The following is a 26,197-nucleotide window of genomic DNA, read 5'->3' as shown; positions in this document are numbered from 1 at the left end:
CGTCCGTACCTTCCATATCATGACCCAAACATCCACCTACTGACGATGGGGAAACAGAACTTGGGCCGTCTGTACCTCGGCGTATCACGTAGCCATTAAGAGGAACAACGCTCTGAGGCAAGCTACAATGTGGACGTTACAGGATTCCATTTATAGTCAAGGTCCACAACGGGGCCGCCCACAGGGACAGATGGAGACAAGTGGGTGCCAGAGGCTGGAGGCTGGGAGAATGGGAAGTGACTGTTGATGGATACGGCGCTTATTTTGGGGCTAAAAAATATATTCTAGAATTAGAAGTGATGACTCCAAAACCTTGTGAATATACTAAAAATCACTGAGATGTAGGCTTTAAAACGGTCAATTTTAGGGTATAAATTAGATCTCAACTTGGAAAACAAAAAGACCAACCTAAGCTCTCTCTCTTCCCACCATTCTGCCATCTGAATCCTAGCACTCCATATTAGAGGTAAAAGCAATTTTTGTGAAAAACATTATTTTCAATGTTTCAGATACGGTAATGAGTCTTCCTAACAGGAAAACCTTTGTTCAGTAAACAAGTCGACATTGAGTTGCTAGAAAAAATCAACAACACACACAAAGAAGCAGAAAAAACTTGAGTTCTTCCTAGGAAGTAAACAAAACCCACGCTTCACCACTGACCGCACAAAGCTGAGTGTGTCTGGGTTCTTTCTTTTCTCCACGCTGCAGTAACTGACAGTCACTGGTCACATATGGAGACAGGATGAAGGGCACACACAGGCTCTGCAGGGAAGAGGCCTCTGAAAGGCACACTGGGCGGGCGGAGCCGGGAGGGAGGACACGTCAGAGCCTGCAGGAAGAGAAGCCCCCGCTGGGAATCCAGGTGGGACGAACAGGTTCACATCCTTCCAGATCTTGGTGGAAGGAGGCAGTGCCTCCTATGCCACAGGCCCCGTGGAAGCTGAGTCCTCTAGCCCAGAGAGCCGCCTCTGAGAGCCCGCGGCCAGACACTGATCTGAGACACGTGGAAGACAGCAGGCCAATGCCAGTGTCAGTAACAAAAGCATCCAGAGCTGATGAAATAAGCGAAACTGCCTACAAGCGACCCTGTCCATATGCATCAATGGGGAAAGATTTCTGCCATGTAAGGGAAGAAGGGAGTTGTAAAATCACACAACGTGCACAGAACAATCCCAAAAGGGTTAGAGATCTCAAACTGGTGGAATTATTTTCCTTTTCTTCGTTTTTATACCATCTCACTCTATTGCCCAGGCTGGAGTACAGTGGTGCGATCTCAGCTCACTGCAACCTCTGCCCCGCTGGGTTTAAGTGATTCTCCTGCCTCAGCCTCTCAAGGTTACAGGCACCCACCACCACGCCCAGCTAATTTTTGTAGTTTTAGTACAGACGGGGTTTCACCATCTTGGTCAGGCTGATATTGAGCTCCCGACCTCATGATCCACCCGCCTCAGCCTCCCAAAGTGCTAGGATTACAGGCGTGAGCCACCAAGCCCGGCCTATACTGTATCATTTTTTTAAAAAACAACAAACAGGTATTAATTTCTAAAAAAGCAAAACAACAAAAACATTCCTACTGCTGCTCTGGCCACGGACAGAAGACGCGTGGGACGCACCTTCCGAGTTGAGGGTGATGAGGGTGACGTTGCTCCCGATGCTCTGGCTGCCGGCCTGTCCGCAGCTGGACACAGAGTCGCTGGCCTCCGAGCCACTCTCCCCGTCTTCGTGGTGGCTGTCTTCTTGGCCCGGCACCTTCACCACAATGGTGTTCTGCCGACGCCCAGGCACAGCACTGAACGGGAAAAAACACACCAGCCCAATGCGGTGAGAGCCACAACCAGCACGCCAAGTTCCGCGCTTTCCTTAACTTATCACAAAATCTAACTCTGCGTGGACCAGTGGATCACACGGCCTTCCCAGACAGCGCTCTCTACCAAGATTAACAGCAACTCCATAGGAGAAAATGGCCTGGGGCTGAAAGAAACTGTATAAAGTAAAACGTAATCATTTAAAGAAAACATGTATATCACAAAAGAAGTAAAATCATGACTCACTGAGACTCAGGCCCAGCATGCTGCCCTCTGATTTCAGAGGTCATCCTACAGAATGCTGGCACTTGAAGGAGAGTCTTTTTTAAGGCCATGTTAAAGGAAAGACTAAATTCGGAAGACCGTGCTCAGAGACCTGGGTCAGCTGGACCCACGCTGCGAGGCTCCCTGGAAATGACTCCGCCTCTGTAACGCAAGCATCACTCCCAAGTATTGCCATGGGCAAGAAACCCTGAAGGGGGCTTCAAAAACCGGCTGAGATCCCACGGGAGCTGCCGTCATCCCAAGAGCTGCTGATGTGGAATGACGGAACACTGCCAGCCAAGCTGGGCAAGGCCAGCTCCACAACGTGCTCAAAAAAAGGATGACGTAGAGACTTGCTACTTCCCTTTTCAACATCCTCTACCAGGGACTGCTACGCACCAGGAGAGGAAAAAGGAGCACAATTTTTCTGTTCCCAAAGTCAAAAAAAAGGGTGTTGCAAACACTGTCTGTACCCAGAGGAGGGCGCTGCACTTTGCACTCTCTGGACTGGATTCTCTGGAGCGCTGTCCACGCTGAACTTGATCCTCAACATTGGGCACCTGCCCGGCTGACCTCAGCGCCAAGCCCCGGAGGCACAGCTGACCCTGGCAGCTCCTCACCGCCCACTGCCACCTCCTCTCCGCCCATCGCCACCTCCTCTCCCTTCGCCCCACGTATCAGGCCCTCGTGACCACAGCTGCAGCCCTGGAGAACTGAGCTAAGACAACAAGGAAAAGGGACGAAGCTAGAGGAGGAGCAATCCACAAAGGAGACTCAGAGAAAAAGCAAAAGAGAACTTTGTGAAGACACAGATGGGAAACAAAAAGTGCCGGCACCCTTGGGGGTTCGTGCAGCCCAGGAGGCCTTCCTGGAGAGCAGGGCCCAGATGCAGCCAGAGGCCACCGCCTGGCCCTCCCCTCGCACAGGGCGGGGACGGTGTCTTTCATCCACTCCCACCTCTGGCCAAAGCTCTACTCAAAACGTCTCAAGAGAAAAAAGGATAGGAAAAAAGTCATAAACTCAGCATGCCTGCACCACTTAGCAAGCGTGGGAGAGGGCGTCTGTTTGCCTGACACACTTCTGCACAGACAGACAGACATGAGTGCCACTGAGCTAGGTGGGAGGATGAGCGCCTTCACCGACTGCTGTGAGGAGACAGAGCCAGCCCCTTCACAACCCGGCCAGCACGGGACACAGACATCCCCGGCGGCAGCTGCCCCAGTGTGGCTGGATTGTCAGCACTCAGCTTCACCCAGCCTGCCCCCCCCAACCTCAGAGAGCTGGGGCAGTGCCTGCCAGGCTCAACCCTGTGACCACAGAGATGAAGCATGTGCCGGACGGTGCCCGGCTTGGGGACGTTGACTTATTCTCACGGGACTCCTCACAGTGACAGGGAAAGGTAGGGTTGGTGCCGTGCTACTGACTTGCTAATGACATTTTCCAGGGAATCCGGTGCCCTGTTGCTCAAGGGGTCTTCCATCTTGGCTACAATGGCGTTCTGCCGATCATTGTTGAGTATTACTGTAGTCTGGGGGACGACGCTAGGGAACAAAAGAATCACAAAGAAAAAGAAGGCCTTAAAACAACAACATTCATGTAAGAGCACATAAGAGTCATTCAACACAGTCCGCTCCCAGGTGCCCGCACTGCGGGGAGGAGCCCCCAACGCTAAGGAAGAATAAACTGGAGATGGAGTTTTTAACAGAGTTTAACTTTCCTAATTGTTGGTGTTTTGTCTGCACAACTGGATAGCGCAGGACAGCTGGGCTGACACTGAATGTGTGATTCGGATTAGACTGAGACAGCACGGGTTGTTATCATGCCCGGTTAATAAAGCTTCTGAGGTGGCACACTTGCATGGAAACCGGCTTGACGTCTTTAGTCACTCCATCCCAGCTCAGTTCCTGTGCGACAGATCTAACTTTCGTAACCATGTGAGTGTTGGTATCATTCCAAACTGGTGGCACCCTGGGAAGAAAGGGCCAAACATCACACTGGACTTGGGATGGAAGGACACATACATGCTACCTCTAGGTTCTACAGGAACAGGTATGAGTTACAACCAAAGGGCTCAGGGTTCTGCTTCCAAGGAAAAGATTCTACAAAAGAACAGGCTATGACCCAGAAACCACTAAACCTGGCGCCGCGCTGGAGGAAGCGCTAGTGTGTTTAGACAGGCGTCAGTCACGCAGCTTCACCTCAAAGGACAGACTCGCTTATGGTTTCCCATCATGAGTTTTCGAGGCTTAGAACTTTCAGTCAAGGGATTTCTACGGTACGCTCTGTGTGGAAGGGTGGCGCGGGGAAAGAACTAGCACTAGGAATACAGAGTGGTTATCACCAAAGAATAAAACACCATTCCTGGATTTCACTCTCCAAAAACCAACCTGGAAAGGCTGCCTTTCTGTGATTTGCACCCAGGAAAATCCAGCCTGCCATCACGACTGTAAGTGTTCCCACAGCGAGTGGGGACAAGAACAGCACCATGCCACACCCACGGAAATCACAGGACCAGCAGGTATTCCTAAATAAAGGCATCATCAACTGCATTTCACTCAAAAGCATTACTTTTTAAACTCCTCTACTTGTTACTGGTGACACCTAAAGCAACACAGCAAAACCTGGTACATGTCCTACATTAAGAGGCTTCGTTCAAGCACATGCAAAACAAGCCACCAAGGTAAGACATGAAATGAAAAATCTTCCGGAAAAATGCAGGGTTTAAACTATTTTCACAAGTTTGTGTTTGCCATGTTTTATTACAAAAGGAAACAAAAACTAAGTTACTCTGAAGCAGAGCCTTGAAAAACTACACAATAGTCCGGTGCAGACGACCACACAGGGTGGAGGGAGGGAGAGGAGGGCAACACTCAGGACCAGAACGCAGTGGCACCAGGACGAGGGCCCAGCCAGCACTTCAGAGCAGCAGAACATCTGAGTCACACCGCCAGTGAGCAGAACCCGACAGCCCTCGCAGCAGAGGTCAGCATCTGAAGCCACCTCCAACAAACTGACCCAGGCAGCTGAGACACCGGGATGGGGAGTCTCGGTCTGCAGCTGTGGTTAGGTTCCATGAAAGCTGTCAAACGTGGAAAAGATGGTGCAGGAGAGCCACAGGAGCTGCAGTGGTGACTCCAGATACCGCTGTGGGTGCTTTCTGGACACACACCTCTGCCTGGGCACACACGATCACAGGATGAAGAACAGATGTGACTCCATTCTCTGCCTAACCCTCTACTCACAGAGAGGCGCCGAGAGACAATCCGAGGAGAAGCAAGCACTAACCCTCCAAAGACGAATTTAAGTAACTTTCAAATGAGGGCCGGGCACGGTGGCTCACGCCTCTAATCCCAGCAGTTTGTGAGGCTGAGGTGGGCAGATCCCGAGGTCATGAGATCGAGACCATCCTGGCAAACACGGTGAAAACCCGTCTCTACTAAAAATACAAAAATTAGATGCACGCAGGGGTGAACACCTGTAGTTCCAGCTACTTGGGAGGCTCAGGCAGGAGAATCCCCTGAATCCAGGAGGCCGAGACCACGCCACTGCACTGATAATAATAACTTTCAAATGTCCCAGACCAAACCCACTAAACGTGCACCTAACAAATCTGCACTGAATGCTCAGCAAGTGAGAAGGCCACCCTGGGCACTGCAGGACCCCCAGCCTCCAGGGACTCCCGTTCCAGGTCGCCACATGAACCAGGCCAGGCGTGCTGCTTTCCCTGGACGCCCCTCTTAGCCCAAGATCTTCACACAGTGCTGGGTTACCTGTGTGGTCAAGTCACCGACCAGTCCTATTCCCACTGCAATACCTGGCTGTTTCCTACAGCAGGGAGAGGATGAACGCCATCGGAGTATCTGACGTACGTTTGAACCAAACAAGCTTTCGCCTCCTTCCATCCAAAGTGCAGCCTCACCACTCTGCACCCCGGGTAGGCATCCCTTTTATAGCTGAAAATAATTATCAAGTCCAGTTTAGAAAATCTGACACTCATTTTCTAATTTTTATGAATTATCTCAAGGAAAAATATTTCAACAACAGCAAGCTCAAAAGTACTTCAAGTAATTTTTTCTGCTTTCTACTCTTTAGGAAAAAATGGACAGATTTTGTTTAAAACTCCAGTACCTGTTCCCTAAGTATGTTTTCTCCCATGGACATTCATGCTCCTACATAACACACAAGGACCCGGGCCTTGTAAGTAAGAAACAGGGTTAGTGTAACGTACTTACAAAAAGAGAAGCTGCTGGGTGGTCAGAGCTCCAGCAGGAGGAAAACAGAAGGGCAGGCAGGTGCAAAGAGCAGGCACCCAGAAGCCCCCAGGCCAGAGCAGCCCACAGCCCACTCCCCTGCCAATGGGGCTCTCCCAGGAGCCTCTGTCCATCCAGCCTGCATGTCCCAAGCCCTTCTGTGCACACATGGCCCTGTGGCCAGAGTCCATCAATGGACTTCCAACAGGAGAGAGGTGTGTCACTTCCCAGACACAGGTTTTAAAAACAGAACGCACCTTTCAGTCTCTCCCCTTCGCCGACTGAGGACCCCAAGGCAACACGAATAAGCACACAGTAAAAGGCTCAGGCATCAGAGGCACCCACAGGCAGCTGGGGAAAGACCAGAACAGCGCACACTGCACCCTGAACACAGCAAGATTCAACCTCCCACCACGCTAATCACAAGTCCACAGAGCCCGGTATTGCGATGATTCATGTCACTGAGTCAATACAATCAGCATGCAGACTAATCAAACATTTACTGAAAGTGTATTTCTATTGCTTACAGGTTAAAAGGGTATTTGATTTTATTGTTATAGGCGGGGTCTCACTATGTTGCCCGGGCTGGTCTCAAATTCTTGGTCTCAAGTGATCCTCCCACCTCAGTCTCCCAAGTTGCTGGGATTACAGGCCTAAGCCACTGCACCACACTGAAGATTAAAAAGTCATAAAAACAAGATCTAACAAAAAAACACTCAGGGATAAAAATAAATCAGTATTAAAATTTTCTTCCTAATATCTAATGAAATGAGCAAAATAGAATATAAAACCAGCCCCATAAATAACCACTGCTCCAGTGAAATGGGACTAACCTAACGCAGCAAACTTTAAAAACTCGTTGCTAAAGAAAGAAGCTTCTAGCCTGTGGCAATCAGCTTGAAGAGGCTCCAGATCTAACTCCTCAAGCTGCTCTCCCCAGGGAGCCATGCTTGTGCACGGACCGAGATCTGGGACCTCCCCCAACAATCTCAAATCAGAAGGGCAAGGAGGTCCAGAACATCTGTGTTTCTCCCTCTTTCCTAGAAGCTACAGAAACGACTACTAGGGAGAGAGGGAGGCAGCATGAGGAATGACTCCATGGAAGTCAACACCTGCAACAGCACAGGAAGACAGGGGCTCCCAGGCAACGTGTTCAGGTGAAAAGGTGCCCCGGGCCCTTTGCAGGCTCACAGGACACCGCGTACTGCCACGCATGGCATTCTGGTCTCTAAGGCCAGGGACCTCCGCACACTGCCTCCTGGTCTCTAACTCCAGGGCTCTTCGCACGATCGGAGGACACCGTGCACCGCCTCCTGGTCGCTAACGCCGGGGCTCTTCACACGCTCGGAGGACACGGCACACCACCGCGCACCACCTCCTGGTCGCGCTCGGGGGACACCGTGCACTGCCTCCTGGTGTCTAACGCCAGGGCTCTTTGCACGCTTGAAGGACACCTCACACCACCAAGCACGGCCTCTTGGTCTGTAACTCCAGGGCTCTTCCCAAGCTCAGAGGACACCGCGCACCACTGCATACTGCCTCCTGGTCTCTAATGCCAGGGCTCTTCCCACGCTCGGAGGACACCGCGCACCACCGCGCACCGCCTCCTGGTCTCTAACGCCAAGGCTCTTCCCATGCTCGGAGGACACCGCGCACCACTGCGCACCGCCTCCTGGTCTCTAACGCCAGGGCTCTTCCCACGCTCGGAGGATACCGCGCACCACAGCACACCACCTTCTGGTCTCTAACGCCAGGGCTCTTTCCAAGCTCGGAGGACACCGAGCACCACATCCTGGTCTCGGGGCACCACATCCTAGTCTCTGCCCACGGCATCCTCATCTCTAACCTCATTTTTCAATTCAAGAAGAAACGGCTGATTCTAGGCTGGGAAAGGCATGCACAATGAGCCTGGAGAAGCATTTGGTAACACCATGCAAGTAAAAGTGCTCAGGCCGAGCCCGGTGGCTCACATCTGTAATCCCAGCACTTTGGGAGGCCAAGACGGGCAGATTACAAGGTCAGGAGTTCGAGACCAGCCTGACCAACATGGGGAAACCCTGTCTCTAATAAAAATACAAAATTAGCCAGGTGTGGTGGCATGGCCTGTAATCCCAGCTACGTGGGAGGCTCAGACAGAAGTGCTTGAATCCAGGAGGCGGAGGTTGAAGTGAGAGGAGATCCCACCACTGCACTCCAGCCTGGGCAACAGAGCAAAACTCCATCTCAAAAGAAAAAAACAAAACAAAGCACTAACAAGAAAACACCTACAATGAAGAGGGAATGGAGGGAATGTCAAGGGGCACAGGAGCCAACTAACAAGCTGCCGATGGCCAAAGCTGGAAGGATGTGAGCCCCAGAATGAAGCAGTACTGGATTCTGACCCAAAGTGTAAAATAAATCTCCATGAGCACATGCTGATGTAAACAGATGAGTGAATAAATCAGTAAATGGGAAAGAAGAGACAAGTCTCCCAGGCAGACTAACAAAAGTATCCAAGACGCTCCACCCTCGAGGCGGCGGCACACAACTCCCTACTCCCTGCCCGGGCAGACAACGGGCACAGCAGCTTCCTTCCAAAAGTGCAGGACGCAAGGGGGAAAAGAGTAACCTGACGGTGAAAAAACACTGAACAGCCTCAGCCAGGTGATCCGCATCAGCATCAAGCCCTGAGTCCTGCTGAAGGTGCTGGCCTGCACAGGATGTGACAAGAAGGGCTTCACCCCTGTGGCCTTCCTCCCCAAAACCCGTAACCCGGGTCTCATCAGGAGGCAAATCCCAACAGAGGCACATCCTACAAAATACTTGACCCTATGCTCCTCAAAAAGTCACCAAAAACAAGGAAGCGTGAGAAACAGTCACAGATCAGAGGAGCCCAGGGAGGCTTGGCAACGGAGCATCCGTGGACCCACACAGAGGGTCCCACAAGGAACAGTGTGCCAATAAACTCTAGAATTTGGGGGAAAAGAAAATAATCCTCAGAGACACAAATTAACACTAACTCAAGAAATTCTACAGTTATCAAAGTTCTATATTTATTAAAATAATTGAATTCATGATTAAAAACCTAGGCTTCACTGGCAAATTCTATCAGATTTTTTAAAAGAAATAAAACTAAACTCACAGAAACATTTCAGAAAGCAGACAATGAGGGGCAGCTTCCCAGCTCTGTTTCTGAGGTCAGCAAACAAAACAAAGACATGGCCAAAAAAAAAAAAAAAAAAAACTACAGGCTAACATGTCCCACAGACACAGATGCAAAAACTCTTAATTAAATATTAAAAAACGGATCAATTAATATATCAAAACCATAATACACCTAGATCAAGTCAGGTTTATTATAACAGAAATGCAAGGTTCGGCTGGCATTCAAAATCCGGGTAATTCACTTTAACAAAAGAATCAAGAAGGAATACCATACAATCATCTTGGGTAGATACATAAAAAGCATGTGAAAACTCAATGTCCATTCATTCATGTGAAAAACTCCCACGAAACAAAGAATAAAGGAAACTTCTTCAACCTGATAAAGAGCATCTAGGAAAAATATACTAGAAACATCACATTTAATGGTGAAAGGCTGGATGCTTTCACTCGAAGATCAGGAATAAGGCAAAAATATTTTTAAAAAGAACATATACTGAAATAAAAATCATGGCCAGCACAATAAAGTAAGAGAAGCTATAGAAATTATATAGGAAGAAGTAAAACTCTATTTAAAGGTAACATAATCACATAAATTTAAAAAAATCCTACAGAAAACCTACAACAATTTCATTTAGAAACAACATGGGATAAAGGGCAGTAAAGAAAAATCTGTTGGCCGGGCACGGTGGCTCAAGCCTGTAATCCCAGCACTTTGGGAGGCTGAGTCGGGTGGATCACGAGGTCAAGAGATCGAGACCATCCTGGTCAGCATGGTGAAACCCCGTCTCTACTAAAAATACAAAAAATTAGCTGGGCATGGTGGTGCGTGCCTGTAATCCCAGCTACTCAGGAGGCTGAGGCAGGAGAATTGCCCGAACCCAGGAGGCGGAGGTTGCGGTGAGCTGAGATCGCGCCATTGTACTCCAGCCTGGGTAACGTGAGTGAAAATCCATCTCACAAAAAAAGAAAAATCTGTTGTACTGCTATATGCTTCCAATGAACAAATGGATACTGAAATTTAAAATACAGTATATTTATGGTAGCATCTATTAAATATGAAGTACTCAGAGATTAATTTAACAAAATACGTACAGGAGCTGAACACTGAAAACTGTGTAACACTTTTAAGAGAAATTGAATTCCTGCATAAGACATACCATGTTCATGAATCAGAATATTCAATATTGTTAAGTTGGCAATTCCCTCAAACTGATCTACAGATTCAACACAATCCCAATCAATGAGTTATGAGTTATTCTAAAACTAGAGAAGTTCTCCAAATTATCAGAATGTACATAATCATTGAAACACTTAAATTTATGTTTAACATTAGTTTGGTTAAGATTGTATCTCTGAACCATACGGTTATATTAACAATTCCCTAAGCTGCATGTATGTAGACTGTATGTTTTCTTTGGCTAGTACTCAGCCCTAGCATGTACAGCGTATCACAATTAGGTCACCAACAGAATGTAGCTGTACAAGGTCATATAGACCAGTCAGGAAGAGAAATCACATGTACACAAAGTTAAATGAAAGCAACCAAAATTCAGTATTAAATAAGAAAAGAAGTAAACAAAATCATCTTAGCTGAAACCAAATCATTTCTTCACAATTCAAGCAGCTCTCCCTTAAATCTGTCACACTGTAAAGCCTATGAAAGCTCTAATTTTGACTGAGAATGCCAATGACCCAAAAGTGAAAACACTGGTTTACCCTAGCCAAGACCTCTCGTGCTCACATGCCAGAACAGAGATGCTCAGAACGAGGCCTACCACGACACAACACCACAACAGCCTTTCCAGGAATATCTATCAATATTTAAATAAAAGACCCTCTAGGAAATAAAACAGAGAATCCACAGCCAGCATACTAGAGGGAATTAAAATCATTCCTTAATCAAATATTTCAATTATCCACAAGTCAATAGCAGTTCTGAGGAAAAGAAAAATTTCCCTTTCATTAAGTCTTACATAACACATCTCTAAAAGATACACTTTAAAAGAAATCACACTTTTTGCCAGGCACAGTGGCTCACACCTTTAATCCCAGCACTTTGGGAGGCTGAGGTGTGTGGATCACCTGAGGTTGGGAGTTCGAGACTAGCCTGACCAAAATAGAGAAACCCGGTCTCTATTAAAAACACAAAATTAGCTGAGTGTGGTGGTGCATGCCTCTAATCCCAGCTACGCAGTAGGTTGAGGCAGGAGAATCACTTGAACCCGGGAGGCAGAGGTTGCAATGAGCCGAGTTCTTGCCATTGCACTCCAGTCTGGGCAACAAGAGTGAAACCCCGTCACAAAAAAAAAAAAAAAAAAAAAAAAAAGAAAGAAGGAAATCACACTTTTTAAAAATTTCAAGAACTATTATTATACAGAAGCCTATAGTTTATAACTGTAAAATTATAGAAAGATGCTAGTTCTTTTCAATAGTTTAATGTTTTTAAAGATAAAAATCTATGACTTTAAAAAACAGATTTTAAAAATCTTTTTCAATTGAAATAAACTAAAATTAGTTTTTATTTTTATTTATTTATTTTCTGAGATGGAGTCTTGCTCTGTCACCCAGGCTGGAGTGCAGTGGAACGATCTCAGCTCATTGCAACCTCTGCCTCCCAGGTTCTTGCAATTCTCCTGCCTCAGCCTCCCGAGTAGCTGAAACTACAGGCACACACCACCACGCCCAGCTAATTTTTTGTATTTTAGTAGAGATGGGGTTTTCACCATGTTGCCCAGGCTGGTCTCGAACTCCTGAGTTCAGGCAATCCGCCCGCCTCGGCCTCCCAAAGTGCTGGGATTACAGGTGTGAGCCACCGTGCCTGGCTAGTTGGTTTTTATTTTTAAAAATAATTTTTCTAGTCAGTCAATATATTCAGTCAATATGTTCAGAAAACAACGCCAAAAACCCTAGGCTCTGAGCTGTGGTCTGAGCTGCCGACTCCACACATGTGCTGGGCAAACAGATCTCTGCTGCCCGTCCTGTGTCCTGGATATGCACAGCCATGCGGGCTGGCATCCCGTGACGGGCAACACTCCATGCTCAGCTGCATCCTACTGACACCGCTGTCTGTCTAGCTTCAAGTACAAACAAAAGGCTGTTCACACTGACCTGTATAAACATACGTGTGCGTGCCCTTGATCCCTGCAGGCCGTGTGACATCATGCCCCAACTGCACTGTCCACACTAGCATTCAAAGGATGGGCCCACTGAACACACATCTTTAAAGTTAAAACCTCAGGTTGCTACACCAAAATTACAATGGAGCAAAATCCAAACTGATGGCACACCTGCAGGAAGAAAATAAGTACCTATCTGAAAAAAAAAAATTAAAAGAAAAAAAAGCCAGGCACAGTGGCACATGCCTGTATTCCCAGCTACTCGGGAGGCTGAGGCAGGAGGATCGCTTGAGCCCAGGAGTTCTGGGCTGTAGTGCGTTATGCCGATCGGGTGTCCACACTAAGTTTGGCATCAATATGGTGACCTCCCGAGAGCAGGGCACCATCAGGTTACCTAAGGAGGGTGAACCCACCTAGGTCAGAAACGGAGCAGCTCAAAACTCCCGTGCTGATCAGTAGTGGGATCATGCCTGTGAATAGCCACTGCACTCCAGCCTGGGCAACATACCGAGGCCCCAACTCTAAAAAAATTTTTTTTGAAAAAAAAAAACATAAAAGACCATTTTTCTTGACCCCAAGTCGATGATGACTGTCGGATGAAGCCCATCCAGGTGACTCACATTTTTATTACAATGATTCAACTTCAGCTTCAAACAAAAAGGGCTTTATTTCTTTTTCTTTTCTTTTTTCTTGAGCTTATTTGCTGTGCCCGCCCTTGAAGGCTAGGCTGGCTCTGAGCAGACGTAGCCACTCTAAACAGAAGGGCAAGTGACACCACAGCGGGCAGCTTCTTGCCCTCTCTCCAGGGGCCTCATTACAACTCAAAGTCCCTTAAGGTGTCTACATCTGTGCTGTAAGATCACACTCGGACTTCCCAGCTAATCCCGTACAGGAAGGAGTGAGCCCTGGGAACGTCGGGCTACTTTAACAGCACAGGATTAGGATAGAATACAATCTGTGACTTACATACTTCTGTTCTTCATTTTAAATATCTGAGGCCCAAACTAAATAATTCATAGAAGCATCTTACTATTTGGAATGCTAACCAATTTTTAAGTTTTTTTGGAGACTTTTCCCTTTTCCACATTCCACTGCCCACATTTTAGACAGACAATTCTCAAACAACACTCATGTGTTTACAAATTAGTAACAATCTATTTTAAACACAACTTTTTTCATTAACGGACTGGGATTAAGTTCTCCACTATTTCTTCCCTACAATTTTCTGTCAACAGCTTTGAACTGTTAGCAATTTTTATTTCTAATTTTCAGAACTTATATGGAAAGATACCTGGCCAGCATGGCAAAGCCCACCTCCACCAAAAAATACAAAAATTAGCCAGGCATGGTAGTGTGCACCTATAGTTCCAGCAACTAGGGAGGCTGAGGCAAGTGAATCGCTTGAACCAGGAGGCAGAGGTTGCAGTGAGCCGAGATTGCACCACTACACTCCAGCCTGGATGACAGAGTGACACTTTTGAAAAGAACTTATATGGGAAGAAATGCCAGACTTAACACTACCTTTTTTTTTTTTTTTTTTTTTTTGAGTTAGTGTCCCGCTCAGCCTGGAATGCAGTGGTGCCGTCATGACTCACTGCAGTCTCGCCCTCCCAGGTTCAAGCAATCCTCCCACTTCGGCTTCCTAAGGGATTACAGATGGGTGCCACTGTGCCCAGCTAATTTTTTAATATTTTGTAGAGATGGAGGTCTCACTCTGTTGCCCACGCTGGTCTGGAATTCCTGAGTTCTAGCAATCCTTCCACCTCGGCCTTCCAAAGTGCTGGAATTACAGGCATGAGCCACCTGGCCTCCTTTAAAAGTCATTCAAATATACTATATTTAAAACTTTCCTATGAAAGGAAACCATTCCGCCAGGCGCAGTGGCTCACGCCTGTAATCCCAGCATTTTGGGAGGCCAAGGCAGGCGGATCACCTAAGGTCAGGAGTTCAAGACCAGCCTGGCCAACATGGCAAAACCCCGTCTCTTCTAAAATTATAAAAATTAGCCAGGTATCATGCTGCACACCTGTAATCCCAGCTACCCAGGAGGCTGAGGCAGAAGGGAATCAGCTGAGCCTGGGAGGCAGAGGTTGCAATGAGCCAAGATCCCCCCACTGCACTCCAGCCTGGGTGACAGAGCAGTCTCAATTTAAAAAAAAAAAAAAAAAAAAATCCAGCATTTCGGGAGGCTGAGGCGGGAAGATCATGAGGTCAAGAAATTGAGACCATCCTGGCCCACCTGGTGAAACCCCGTCTGTCTAAAAAATACAAAAATTAGCTGGGTGTGGTGGCATGCACCTGTAGTGCCAGCTTCTTGGGAGGCTGAGGCAGGAGAATTGCTTGAACCTCGAAGGCAGAGGTTGCAGTGAGCCGAGATTGCACCACTGCACTCCAGCCTGGCGCCTGGGGACAGAACAAGACTCTGTGTCAAAAAAAAAAAAAGGAAATCATTCCTCCATTTTCTTGTTGTTTTAAATAGGATATATTTTCAATAGGATTTTAAATAGAATAAATTTTTATCCTGTTTAAAACTATAAGAAAATAGAAGAACAATTCTATTCATCTTAATTTTTACAAATAATGGTTTTATTAGCAATATTAATAAACCCCATGCTGATATACGCTAAATATATTCTACAATAGGTTGATTTTGCCTTGCCAATACAATTCTTTCCAACCCAAAGATGTCACACACCTGGGTTACCTGGACTGTGCATCTGAATCACTATGAGACGACGTTCCTGTTCTTTCACCGCTTGTTGACGGGCAGGTCTGTGAATGATAACACTGCCCCCAGGAGAGGGAAGCATGGGAGATTTCCGACCATGAGCCGCTCATGACACCATCCCAGCGGTCCTGCCATCGCTGAAGACAGCAGTAAGAGTGTGACTCCCTGCAGCCTGGAAACGCCTCTGCCCAGGGAAGTAGCTCTATCATCAGACAACCCAAAAATCAAAGGAACATGGCGCTGCAGTCAGGAGTTACAAGCTCAGCCTAAGTGGTGCCACCCTGTCCCCGGGCAGCCCAGCATCTGTTTTCCCGAGCACAGACACTGTTGTTACCCTGAGACAGCAGGGGGACCCTGGGCAGAAGCAGCCCCAGAGCAGCTCCAAGTCCTCTTCCTCTCATCTTCATTTTAAAGATGAGGAAACGAGAATCTCAGATGGAAATGAATGCATGACTTGGCCAAGGTCACCCCACAGCATCTGCCAGGGCTACTGTGACAGCCAGAGGCCCAAGCTCCACCCTGGGCACATGGAATCCAAACAAGGCACCCTCAAGGCCAAGCCATGACGGAAACCACAATGTAGCTTTGGGTTCCTCATCGTCCACAGGAACTTCTCTCCCCAGCAGACATTGTAAGTGGTGGAATCTAATGATGGATTCTGTCCACACTTTTCCCAAGGGGTGACAATGACCTGTCCAGCACTAGCACAGCCTGACAAGTGATGGGGCGGCCGTTCTCAAGCACTTGAGGCCCTGTGGGCAGAAGAGGCTCGTTCTTTGGTGTAGTTCCTTAGAACAGTGGTTCTCAATGCAGGTACCCAGGGGTGCTTTGAGACCCCAGGGGGCATATTCGGTGGTCAGGATTAAGAGAGTACTGGAATTTGGCCGGCGGAGGTGAGGGAGGTTGCATCCCTCAGTGATTAAGACAGTCTCGCCCGGCAAAAACTCTTCACACACAAAACTTACGATGAACCAGAACTTCACGAGTGGAAAACATGCTTCTAACTCTCTGATCCCAGAATCTCACTCTATTCAACATTTACGCACTAAACATTTTTGCATGGTTTTACCATGACTTGAATTTTCCACGCATTCAACTATTACAAAAGTCTAGAAAAAAATTATACTTTGCTTTACTTGAAACTTCACTAGGAGCTGCTCGCCATTCTGTAATATTCCATCACCAGCTGGGGTCTGAACTCACAGAGTCACACAGGTCAGCCTGCAGGGACCGCCCCTCCCCATCAGCAGGACGCAACACACCAGATGGGAGGTCCGGCTTTTTCACAGCCGACCATCACCATGTTGAAATGTGTTATATGATTACACTGCTATCACATTTATCCTCCGTAACTGGGGCAGTCTATTAAGTTATATTTTCTTTTTTTTTTTTTTTTTAAGACATAAACGTTATTTTCTAAACACTACATTTTAGAGTAAGAGGACATTACCAAAAAAACTATCCTAAAAAAAAGGCATTGGGTCCAACAGCTTTGCACACCCGACCTGAGAGCCCCACAGCATCCCTGCAGAGGACACGGTCGGCACACACCTGCTGGGAGGACACACGTGGGTGACAGCATCGCCAGGGTGAAGGCCCCATCTCAGAGGAACACAGATGATCCCCACCTCCTGCCTGCTGAGATGCCAACTCCACCACTAGATCCCTGCACAGAGGACACAGTCAACACACACCTGCTGGGAGGACACACGTGGGTGACAGCATCGCCAGGGTGAAGGCCCCATCTCAGAGGAACACAGACGATCCCCACCTCCCGCCTGCGAACTGAGATGCCAACTCCACCACTATCAGCGGAGCTTGGTGGAGGGCCAGGTAGCATTTCCAAAACCCCGGCATGCCTAAGAGTTCAAAGAGGCACCACTGCTTCCGCCAGCGTGGCAGCCATCATCTGGAGCTGCCCCCAGACAAGCCATGACGAGCTACCACCTCGGTTCTAGGGTATATTCATGAACATCCCAAACCTAGCCAGCTCAGGAGCCCCTGCTCTCCCTCCCCACACTCCCCGGGGAGGTCTACAAAGCTCCTAACCCAGCACCAGCCACCAGCACACACAGTCCTTCCAGGCTTGCTGTGGCTCCCATTCCTCAGCGTTCACATGTCTCCTGACCCCCCCGCCATCCCACCGTGCTCTCTCCTCGCAGACACACCAGGCAGAAGGTTGCAGCTGGGCCGGGGAACCTGAAGAGAGCAGCTCTTAGTCAAAAGGCCCGTCATCAGGCACAAAGCCATGCGGTGTCTACTGCCTTAGGCAGGACTTCTTTCTGGCCGGGTGTGCGGAAGGCTAGCGACACCAGTGCCCGGGCTTCAGCACAAGCTGCCCACCGGAGTGTCTGATACGAAGCCTCGAATGAGCGGAGGCCCAGGCTAGTCCGAGACTTTCTAAGACACTAAAGGTTCTATTAAGACAGCACTTCAACTACCACACGGCTTCTAAGATTAGACTCCACTTTTTAAAAATAAGCACAGTAAAAACTGCAGACTTGAATGGAAAGTTGATATAGTCACGTGAAATATATAAACACCACATACAAAGAAAAACAGATCTGAAGACGGGCCAGGTAGAGAAGGAAAAAGGAAAGCAGCACATGTACACCTTCTAAGATTTGGGGGGTAAGTTCTAACGGAAAGACGCATCAGTCTGGGGTAAGCGGAAAGGAAAGTTCAGGTCGTCCTGGCACAATGCCAGGTATTCGGGTTTGGTCTAACTAAAGTCAGCTTTACTTAGAAACTGCTGAGACTGAGGCAGACACCTCGCATCTCCAGCCAATAAGCAACTACACCACAGGCCTGGGCGAGGAGGTGACGCGCTTCTCCCCAGGCGACCCGAAGGCCCGGCACCCGGGTCTGTTCTTACCATCGCACTTTGTTGCACGTCTGCGTTGCCCCGAGAGGGGAGCCGGCCACCATGGGCACCTGGATGGGGCTGTGCTGCTTGTTGGTGACCAAGTCCAGCTTTTCTTCTAAGGATTTACACGTAGCCTCCAGCGCCTGCAGCTTGGCCTCAATGCTGTCCAGCCGCAAGCAGATTGTCTGGTTGATGGAATACAGGAATGACTGAAAGTGGAGAAAGACCAGCTTTAGAAAGGGTCTCCTGAACCGTGAGAAGACAATCCCAAGAAACACCGAACACTACTTTCCTGATTTCAACTCTTACCTACTCGGACAGATCAATGCCCACGATGGAACTAGCTTGTTAGCTACGAGCCAGAAACAGCTGAGTAAAAGTTCACATGTGACATACGAGTCATATTTCCTGTTTAAAATGTGATGACTTAATCACTGTTTTACTTCTATGAGCAGTTGCAATTTTTAGTTATGCCCATATAATAAAAGTATGCAGTTTAATATATTATTAGTCAGTAAATTTACACATACAACTAATCAAACCTTCTCAACAATAAAAACAGACCACATCTAACATCAAAACAGCATAAAAGCCACAGGCCATGCACATTCACATCACACCAGCTGCCTAATCTGAAGATGACTGGACCCTGATGGCCCTGACTCGGGGATTTGGTCACAAGGCTCCGTGGGGCTCGGGCAGCAAGCATGCCACCTAGCGGTTGGCAGAGCCGGGCTCCACGTCCGACCTTTCCGGCTGAGTGTCCTCCGGATTCCTCACTCCAAGTAACCACAGGGAGCAGTGATATGCCAGACTCCAAACCCAAGAAACAGAGCAAACACACAAACCAGAAAGGGAAGAACTTCATTTCCCCAGCTGCCATCCCAGCCAGGAGCCACCACAAACACACATGGAACGTCTTAATCACATAGGAACTGCACCGTGCAAAAGAGACACCCTCCACCAGGTCTCACCAGCAGACAAAAGGACGCTCCTTCGTGTCTAGGGAGGGGCAGGCTGGGGAACACCTACCAGTCCTGCTTAGTAGTCAGGAGGGCTGGTACCTGCTTTAAGAATCAATAGCTGAAAACTGCCCATGATTTAGAGTGTGGGGCCCAAAGTGGAGCCATCAGAAAGAAGGGGGAGGTAGGTTCAGGACAGCAGGGGCAGCACACAGCAGCCACTGAGAGCTGGCTGTGGGGCCTGCAGCACAGGGGCGCGGGAGGCAGCCCACAGTGGAGCTGGAACGGCTTCCCACTAACTGTGGCTGACCTGCTGCACTGCTGCCGGCCCACTCTCCTTTCCGATCTCAAGGGAACCTGCAGAATATCAAGATTACAGCGCTAACACACATCATGTCGCTGGCATCAAAACCTGGTGCATAGTGGCAGGGACAGCACTGCAGGAAGGGCAATCCAGCTCACCTTCGTCTCAGGCCACCACCTCTCCTGCTAAGACTCAGCACGAGGGTGCCAATACAGAAAGGAGCTAAAGAAACCAACTGCAATTCACCCTCCTTGACTGACTACTCTGTGCTGTAATGTGACACTAAAGCCGTGTGTGGGAGGAAGAAGGCACGGCATCAGGGGGACCCGAGCCCACGTGATGATGCTCAGTCAGCTTATCTACAAAGAAGGCAAGGTCCATGGCGTGACAAATATGCTCGTCTTGAAAAGCAACAATCGCTGGCTGAATCCCTGAACGGCCACCGATAACTCCACTATTTTCAACAACCTGAAGGTATCAAATGTGTGGCTCTCCAATTCTTTAAGCAGTATACCCACATTATTTTAATTCTGAATTACAAATGACTCTGCTTGGGGTTTGGGTGAAAAATCCCTCTTACATACTAATAAAACAACCTAGAGCCATGCACACAACTCCATCCATATGGCAGGATTCAACCGGGGGCCCAACCTCTTCTCAACAGTGGGCCAAGGATGACGGCATGGCCACTTCCAGGCCCACTTCACATATTTCCGTGCTGTGTGTAGTAAGTGTGTCTTCTGTGATAAAACACCAACTGCATGTTATTTACGGAATAAGGCAGTGTTTACTAACAGAGCCACATTCTGTCCATTGGTCGGAAACGGCATTTTACTGTGAATGTATTTTAAGTTTCTCATACACATTACACAGCTTTTCCTTGTTAACAAAACAAATAAAATATTACCAAATAGACACCGTGTATAAGTAGAGGAATTACATGAAAAGTGACTTTGGTTTTGTGTTGCGCTCATAGACTTCTCACATGTGCTGATATTTACCTCTGTGACACTGCAAACATCAGAAACAATCAAATTCAAAGATCCAAAAATAATTCACTGAGCAGTACCCAAGAACCCTCTAATAAACTTTAGAATTTAGGTGACTCAAATGACAGGGACAGAAGTCATTCATCGCTGGCAGAAAATACAGCCACATAAGTTCACCTTCCTGCCATCCAAAATGGGTCTGCGGGAGTATGGGAAGATACCTCATTCGGCAGCATCTCCAGGCTAACGATTCTTACTCTTCGTGCTCTTCAAGAGAAAAAATGGCTCCCACTGTTCTGTAGTGTGCTGCCTGGTGACTCCCAAAAATGACATGCCCACGTCCTAACCCCAGAATGCACCCATGTGGCCGCGCTGGGAAAGGGTCTGTGCAGATGTAATTTAGTCAGTGAGGTCAGCCTGGACTAGGGTGGCCCTTCAATCCAATGACAAGTCCTTTCTAGAGGAGAGAAAGGGAGACAGACACACAGGCGGCAGCCACATGAAGAGGGGGGCAGAGGCTGGGGCGAGCCCACAAGCTGAGGGAGGGCCACAGCCACTAGAAGCTGGAAGAAGCAGGAAGGATCCACCTTCTAGAACCTTTGGAGGGAGCGAGACCCTGCCCACACCTTGGTTTTGGATTTCTGGCCCCCAGAAATGAGAGGCTCCACTTTTAAGCCATCCTGTGTATGGTAATTTGTTACGGCAGCCCTAGAAATCTCCGATGCACCATACGTCACAGAACAGAGTAAGAGTTTTACCTTTATAGAGGGATCCTGGCAATTGATTTCTAGTCGCTGGCGTTTCAAAGCAGGTTCGTCTTCATCTGTCACTACATGATTCTCCAAAACAACTGAAATCAGTGACAGAGAAAAAAACGTTTAACATCAAAAGTTTTACGGAATTATTTTAACATTAAGACAGTAAACAGCGCTGACACCTTAAGGTTGAATGAGAAATAGCAGAATCTATTTCATATTCTATCTGCAACTGCAAATAAGCACATTTTTAAAAACTGACTGGGTCTAGGGAAAAGGACTGGAAGGGTCACAGACAAACAGAAACGTGGTTTGCCAAGATGAGGCAACTGGGGCCGATTCCGGTCGTTGATTTTGAGGTTATCTCTGACATTGTTTTTGTAGTCAAGTTGAGACAAGAGGAAGGTCGGAACCACACTGAGGCCGCCCCAAGCCAGGGCTGAGTTGCTTATCCCGTGGGAAGCCGTGAAGATCCCCTGACACCTGCTGTGTGATGGGAACAGCTGAACTTATTCTCAGTCAGGCAGAAAACAGAATAACTCCTTCATCCCCAGAAAAGCCCAGACACTGGGTAATTATTTCCCTAATGTGCCACTGAGTCAATCCTAGCCCCAAAACCACAAGCTTCTCACTCAGTGCTCTGTGGGGCTGCCCTGTTTGGTTTGATAAAACCCAATCAATAATGATTTGTTCCCAACTTTAAAATAAAATCTGTTAGCTACCTTATTCCAAAATCAAAATCACTCTATCCGCAGGTCCAGAACTAAAAGGGGAGGAAAAAACCCACTGAGTATCACATTGTCATAGGTGCTGATCATCAAAACAGTCTCAACCTTAATACACCAAGTGACAGAACCCTCCCCCACCACCCCAGCCCCGGGTCCCCGTCCCTCCCAGGCGCAGCTGAGACCAGCTGCCCCCATCACACAGCAAGTGGGATCTTCACGGCTTCCCACAGGACGAGCAACTCATCCCCATCTCGGGGCAGCCACAGTGTGGTCCTGACCTCCTTCCTCTTGTCTAAAACTGACTGCAAAAACAATGTCGGAGATAACCTCAAAATCAGACCAAAACCGGCCACAGTTCCCCCTCTCGGCAAACCACGTTTCTGTTTGTCTGTGACCCTTCCAGTCCTTTTCCCTAGACCCAGTCAGTTTTTTAAAATTTACTTATTTGCAGTTACAGATAGAATTTTAAGGTCAACAGTTCTTGTTAAAGATTGCGGATTGTGCCATGAGTATTTTTTCTTCTCATTCTCTTGTCTGCCTGAACTGAGCGTGAACTGTCTGGCGCACTCCTCCCAGCGCGCTCTACCCTGCACGCTCACACGTGTGGGAGGAGGAGACCGTCCACCTCATCAGCAGCCCTCCTCTCCACTGAGCACCAAGTATGGACTCGGGGTTCACAGTCATCACTTTTGGTTTTTCTTTTTATTTTTTGAGAAATGAGGCCTCACTCACTATGTCACCCGGGTTGGACTCAAGTTCCTGCACTCAAGGGATCCTCCCACCTCAGCCTCCTGAGTACCTGGGACTTGCTAGTAATAGCTTTCATTAAGTTTTTAACAGTAATGCCAGTTTGTTACTCCATTCTACAAAAATGAATGCCAGTATATGAGAACAGATGTTATATACATGCCTACGTATGAGTTTACTGTAGCACTTCTGGTAGAAAAAAATCAGAAATCTGAATGCTGGCCCTTCAGCACATGCGCACCTTGACACACCATCTGCCTGCGTTCAAGGGCACCCACACCACAGCCAAGCAGGATGACCTCACTGTGGCCAGAGGACACTTGCCCGCTCTGCCAGTACTGACTGTGTCCCAGCCCTTCCCACACCACCAACCTCCAGCCACCTCCACCAGGGAAATCAAACCACCTTCTGTCCAGCCCCACTCAAATGTCACCTTGTTCAGGAAGCCTCAACTCACACCTGTCTATACTGTGACACCCAACAAGGTCACGGCACCCACCCCAGGGCAGACCACCCTCTCAGCCTGACCTTACACACAGGCTGCCCACAGATGTGGGTGAAGCACTCCTGCCAGGCATTCTGATTCTCCAAATGCTGAAGGAGGGCTGGAGGGGAAAGTCCAAGAGGAAAGCCGAGTGCACAGGCCTCTCTAGACCCTGCCTCCACCTCAGCCAAAGCAACTCCCCCGGACATGTTACACAGGTTGATTTTCTGAAGAAGATCTCGACTGGAAAATAAAAGAGAGCGCCCATGCCTTTAAGCCTACACACACTAGATGATTCATCTCAAAACTCCAAAACTTAAAACTGCTGAATGCTCCCATGGTTCTAACAGGAACCTCTCACAGGTCCGAGACAAAAGCAGTCACATCTCATCTACCCGGCGGGAAATTATCCAAAGCCAAAGACCACTGTCGACTCCCAAGCAGCACACAGCGTGCCAAGGGCTCTGCCTTCCGCCCGGCAAATCCCGAGGCAGGAAGTGCGTCAACCATCTCCACTGAGGCCTTTGCAGATGAATTCTCACTTAACAAAACTTTTACAACTCCATGCCTACAAGTGCCTGTGGCTAGTCAAAGGTTCTCAGGACCTCAATCAAAGGCTCTTTACTCTCAATGGAAACTGGGCATCAAACTAAGCTTGGAAGAAGAGAGAGAGAGACCCTCCCAGGAGTTACTCTAATGTTCTAATTTGCCGAGGGGAAAACAAGTCCAGCAAGGTTACGGAACCTCTCTGGGGTCAGAGAGCTAGTTTCATCGTAACGGCAGATGAAAGTAATGACCCAGTAATGACCCCACAGGTATTCGGACAGTAAGTGACATTTATTTTCTTCTCTGTACTTTGCTGCTTTTTGTATGTGTTTCTTTTTATAATTTTGCATGCATTACTTTTAGAATTAGACAAAAGAATTCCTTGTTCATTTTAAAGATATCACAACCAGGCCAGGCGCAGTGGCTGTCGTCTGCAATCCCAGCACTTTGGGAGGCCGAGGTGGATCACCTGAGGTCAGGAGTTCGAGACCAGCCTAGCCAACATGGTGAAACCCCATCTCTACTGAAAATATAAAAATTAGCCGGGTGCAGTGGTACGCGCCTGTAACCCCAGCTACTTGGAAAGCTGAGGCAGGGGAATCACTTGAATGCAGGAGACGGAGGTTGCAGTGAGCCGAGATCGTGCCACTGCACTCCAGCCTGTAGACAGTGCAAGACTGTCTCCAATCAATCAATCAATAAAGATATCAAATCAACTGTAATGACAGGCCCGATGCAAGTCACAATTTTTACATTCTGACAGGCAGAGTAAGCACAAGCCACAGTCAGTACACACCAAGTCAGAAGATCCCAGAATTCTTTCTTTTAAATAAAAATAAGGAAAAATTGGAAAGACACACACACCAACAATTTAGAAGCTGCTACATCCAGGAGGATCATGGAAACTTTTTATTTATTCTACGTTCTTGACTATCCCGCTAAATTTCATTAGATGTACACTTTCGAGATGAGGAAAGTACTCTAAACCCACTATGGATGCAAACATTTGTGATACACCAAGGTATCTGCAGCTCTGTGCCTTCTCCTGGGTCACAGAGAGCAGGTTTGTATTGGGGCAGGCCTCAGAGCTCTGCACACAGTAGGCTTTTAGCAAATTCTTAAGAAATTGTAGTTCTCAGGCATTTAAGGAACAGAGATAGAACAACATCAAGATTAGAAATTATTTCTCTAAGCTTTTTGGGGCCACAGCCTACAAACAGATAATTTACTGGGGAAGTAGGCTGTCAGAATTTTAATGGTCTGAAATCACTTACGATCATGTAATTGGAACACTTCTCTTTTATAAGACTACAGTGCATGTTTTTTAAAGAAACTGTCATTTGCCTTCTAAACTAGAAACAGGAATTTTAAAAATTATTATGTGCAGTGATCCTATGGAAAACGAACCACAGCACTCCTGAAGCGCTGCCTTCATATTCCCCCAGGGCTGCTCGCTTCATTCCAAAACTATTTCTCTCACTCACCCCTTCCACACTACAACTAGTCTCAAAGGTAGTTTCCTCCATTAACACAGCAAATAGATCATACAAATGGACATCAGGCTTTCTCATAATGTTTCTGCAAATTCTTTCTTCTGGAGGAATAACTGTCAGTATTTGGATTCTAACATTCCTGAGAGAATGAGCAGGCACCCGAAACGCTCAGTGACTTAACTGTGGCGGGCTGCTCACGTCAAACCTAACAGAACGATAAAACATGTACTGCTAGATAGCGAAAAAAAAAGGAAGGATCTTTCTAAACAGTGAAGTGTGGCCAGTGTTCTCACAGATAAAGAGATGAAGTTGCTGAAATTGAGGGTTCCGTTTCTCCAAACTATCCTTAAAACAAACATTTTGTTATGATTTCAAAGTAGACATGTGCCTTTACCATCATTTAAAAAAAATATCAGCCTTAGCAAAGGTATAGAAAAAACTTGTTCTCAAGTATTGTCAGTGGAAGAGTAAATTAGTAAAACATTTCTGTTTTCTGGAAAACCTGTGTCTAAACATACACAGCAATTCTACTTCTGGGAACTTATCTATTTGCCAGGATGTATACATGCAAAGGTCTTCTACACAGGGTTGTGCATAAAGGAAAAATCAGACAGACTCTGCCAGGAGCCCTGCGAAAGGGAAGAGTCAACGGGGAGGGGCACCTGTGAGGGAATACTACGGAGCTGTGAAAGAGCACAGACTCACACACACAACACGGTAAGGCTCTGTGACGCTGCACACGGGATCACACACAAACACGGTAAGACTCCAGAATGCTGCACACGGGACCTGACACACACAACACGGTAAGGCTCCAGAATGCTGCACATGGGATCACACACACACACAACATGGTACGACTCCAGAACGCTGCACACAGGGGATCACATACAACACGGTAAGGCTCCAGAACACTGTGCACGGGATCACACACACACACAACACGGTAAGACTCCATGACGCTGCACACAGGAACACACACACACAACATGGTAAGGCTCCAGAATGCTGCATAC

General features: G+C 47.7%; 1 protein-coding gene across 13 annotated transcripts in view; it reads right to left on the bottom strand.

Moving 5' to 3' along the window:
* LOC108314694 (BTG3 associated nuclear protein) overlaps positions 1 to 26,197 on the bottom strand; it is a 138,089-nt gene that overhangs the window by 83,904 nt on the left and 27,988 nt on the right. For 8 of the 13 annotated variants that reach the window (XM_037743932.1, XM_017543692.2, XM_017543693.2 and 5 more), the window contains 4 exons: positions 21,187 to 21,278; positions 18,183 to 18,382; positions 3,494 to 3,610; positions 1,614 to 1,789 (listed from right to left, as the gene is read on the bottom strand). In XM_037743932.1, coding sequence (XP_037599860.1) covers positions 1,614 to 1,789; positions 3,494 to 3,610; positions 18,183 to 18,235 — 346 coding nt within the window. In that variant the 5' untranslated portion in view covers positions 18,236 to 18,382; positions 21,187 to 21,278. The remainder of the gene's footprint in view (positions 1 to 1,613; positions 1,790 to 3,493; positions 3,611 to 18,182; positions 18,383 to 21,186; positions 21,279 to 26,197) is intronic. The other 5 variants (XM_037743928.1, XM_037743929.1, XM_037743930.1 and 2 more) reach the window with 1 other exon arrangement.

The sequence above is a fragment of the Cebus imitator genome, unplaced genomic scaffold (genome assembly GCF_001604975.1).
Source record: "Cebus imitator isolate Cc_AM_T3 unplaced genomic scaffold, Cebus_imitator-1.0 Scaffold159, whole genome shotgun sequence".
Lineage (NCBI taxonomy): Eukaryota > Metazoa > Chordata > Mammalia > Primates > Cebidae > Cebus > Cebus imitator.
This window is presented reverse-complemented; position numbering and strand designations above follow the sequence as displayed.